The following is a 2,500-nucleotide window of genomic DNA, read 5'->3' on the forward strand; positions in this document are numbered from 1 at the left end:
CTCGTTACTTTTCCAGTTTTCGGACCATTCCTAAATGTGCCCTCCCCCAAAAAAAAAAAGAGAAGAGAAAAAAAAAAACACTTCTATACCGCCTCGCCATCGACTCACTTGAGCTTCCGGACGAGGATGTTGGCCATGACGTCGACGATCCTGGCGGGCGAGACCTCGGAGGTGGCCACGCGCGCGTCGACCTCGTCCTGCCACGCGAAGTCGTCCTCATCGAGCGGAGAGGCGGAGGCCAGGGCGACGGCGGCCACGACGGAGGCGACGATGTAGACCCAACGCGATGCCATTTTCTCTGCTGTTGGGTGGGCGTCGGGGAGGAGTTAGGGAAGGAATATGGGGGATGATGGAATGTGATTGCAATTGCAGAAGTAATAGTAATGGTGATGCTGGTAATTATACTTTGAACACAAATGATAATAGTAATGATGATTAAAACTTTTGTGGAGACTGGTATTGTAATTACGATAATTATTATTATTGATGTTATAACTATCCTGATTCGTCGTACTGCTTGATATAGTAAAAGGAGATACTGTTATTATAAGGGAACATGTAACTGATGTATTTATAGAGATGCAATGTAAACGCAATGAAATATAATATATATATATATATATATATATATATATATATATATATATATATATATATATATATATATATATATATATATATATATATATATATATATATATATATATATATATTTCATTGCGTTTACATTGCATCTCTATAAATACATCAGTTACATGTTCCCTTATAATAACAGTATCTCCTTTACTATATCAAGCAGTACGACGAATCAGGATAGTTATAACATCAATAATAATAATTATCGTAATTACAATACCATCTCCACAAAAGTTTTAATCATCATTACTATTATCATTTGTGTTCAAAGTATAATTACCAGCATCACCATTACTATTACTTCTGCAATTGCAATCACATTCCATCATCCCCCATATTCCTTCCCTAACTCCTCCCCGACGCCCACCCAACAGCAGAGAAAATGGCATCGCGTTGGGTCTACATCGTCGCCTCCGTCGTGGCCGCCGTCGCCCTGGCCTCCGCCTCTCCGCTCGATGAGGACGACTTCGCGTGGCAGGACGAGGTCGACGCGCGCGTGGCCACCTCCGAGGTCTCGCCCGCCAGGATCGTCGACGTCATGGCCAACATCCTCGTCCGGAGCTCAAGTGAGTCGATGGCGAGGCGGTATAGAAGTGTTTTTTTTTTTCTTCTCTTTTTTTTTTGGGGGGAGGGCACATTTAGGAATGGTCCGAAAACGGGAAAAAGTAACGAGTGGCATCAGTATATTGCAAACAGATATATATGTCGATATATTTCTTAATCACTAAATCATGGATCAGCATCCTTCTAAAACCTTTTGTTTCTTCTCTTCTCCTCCATCCTTTTTCCCAAACTCCCGATCCTTTTCGTCTTTCTTGTATCTCCTCCTGCTCCTCTTCAATCCCGCCATTCCTTTTATCAACACTTCCTACTCCTCCTCATCTTTATCTCCTTCCTCGTCCCTTTCCAACTCTACTTCCTCTTCACCTTTTCCATCCTTCTCTTCCTTGTTTTTGCTCCCATCCTTCCTCCAAATCTCTCATCTAATTCATCTACTTCACTTCTCTTCCCTTGTCTCATTTTGTCTTCTGTCATCTCTCTTCCAACTCTCTTTTCCACTCTCTTCCTCTTCTGCTCCAACATTTTCTCCTCTTCCCAAAACTTTGTAACTGTTCCTCCTCCTCCTCTTTTTCTCCCCTATTCCACCTTCCCCCTCCACCTCCGCTTCTCACACTCCGTTCTTCTCTTTTTCTTCCATTTATTAATCCTTCTCCTCCACTTTCCCTTTTCCACCACTCCTCCTTCCTCCTCCTCTTCCATTTCCACCGCCCCCCACTCTCCCTCCTCCTCCTCTCCTCTCTCCCCCTCTTTTCCTTCCTCTCCCTCTACTCCTCCCTCCCCGTCTTCTCCTCCCTCCCTCCCTTCTCTTCCCTCCTCCTTCTTTTCCACCGCCACCCGCTATCCCTCCTCCCCCCTCTCCACCCGCCCTCTCTTCCCCTCCCCGCTCCTCCTCCTTCCCCAAAAGGATCAAGAACGAGGACCGCGTGAAGCAGCTCCGCGCCGTGCCCCTCAGCGGCAACCAGGAGTTCGACACGGACAACGGCAAGAAGGCCATCAGGATCGAGATCAGCAGCGCCTCCTTCACCAACATGGGCAGCCTCAGGAGGTCCAGGAAGACCGTCCTGAATGCTAACAGGGTAAGGATAAGGTGGCTTTGCGAATGGCGTTGGCCTCGTTTTCTGGCGTTATCGGTTCTTCGGTTTGGAATTAATTGTAAATTAGTTCGGTTTCTTCATTCTGAGGATAGATTTTGGTTTTCAACATAAAGGGTCAAGGATAATAGGGTTCTCCGAATTATTTATATTTTTCTTGTCATCACTGCAAGAGTAGGGAGTCTGATTCGTTTTCATTGTCATTTTTAAAA

The 2,500-nt window shown here is 45.1% G+C and overlaps 1 protein-coding gene across 1 annotated transcript in view; it reads left to right on the top strand.

Annotated features, from left to right (window-relative positions):
• Positions 1 to 1,018: 1,018 nt before the first annotated feature.
• The window catches only part of LOC119571535, a 2,453-nt gene continuing 971 nt past the window's right edge, over positions 1,019 to 2,500 (top strand). Inside the window, exons 1-2 of the mRNA XM_037918795.1 lie at positions 1,019 to 1,221; positions 2,102 to 2,273. Coding sequence (XP_037774723.1) covers positions 1,019 to 1,221; positions 2,102 to 2,273 — 375 coding nt within the window. The remainder of the gene's footprint in view (positions 1,222 to 2,101; positions 2,274 to 2,500) is intronic.

The sequence above is a fragment of the Penaeus monodon genome, unplaced genomic scaffold, assembly GCF_015228065.2.
Source record: "Penaeus monodon isolate SGIC_2016 unplaced genomic scaffold, NSTDA_Pmon_1 PmonScaffold_6723, whole genome shotgun sequence".
Taxonomy (NCBI): Eukaryota; Metazoa; Arthropoda; class Malacostraca; order Decapoda; family Penaeidae; genus Penaeus; species Penaeus monodon.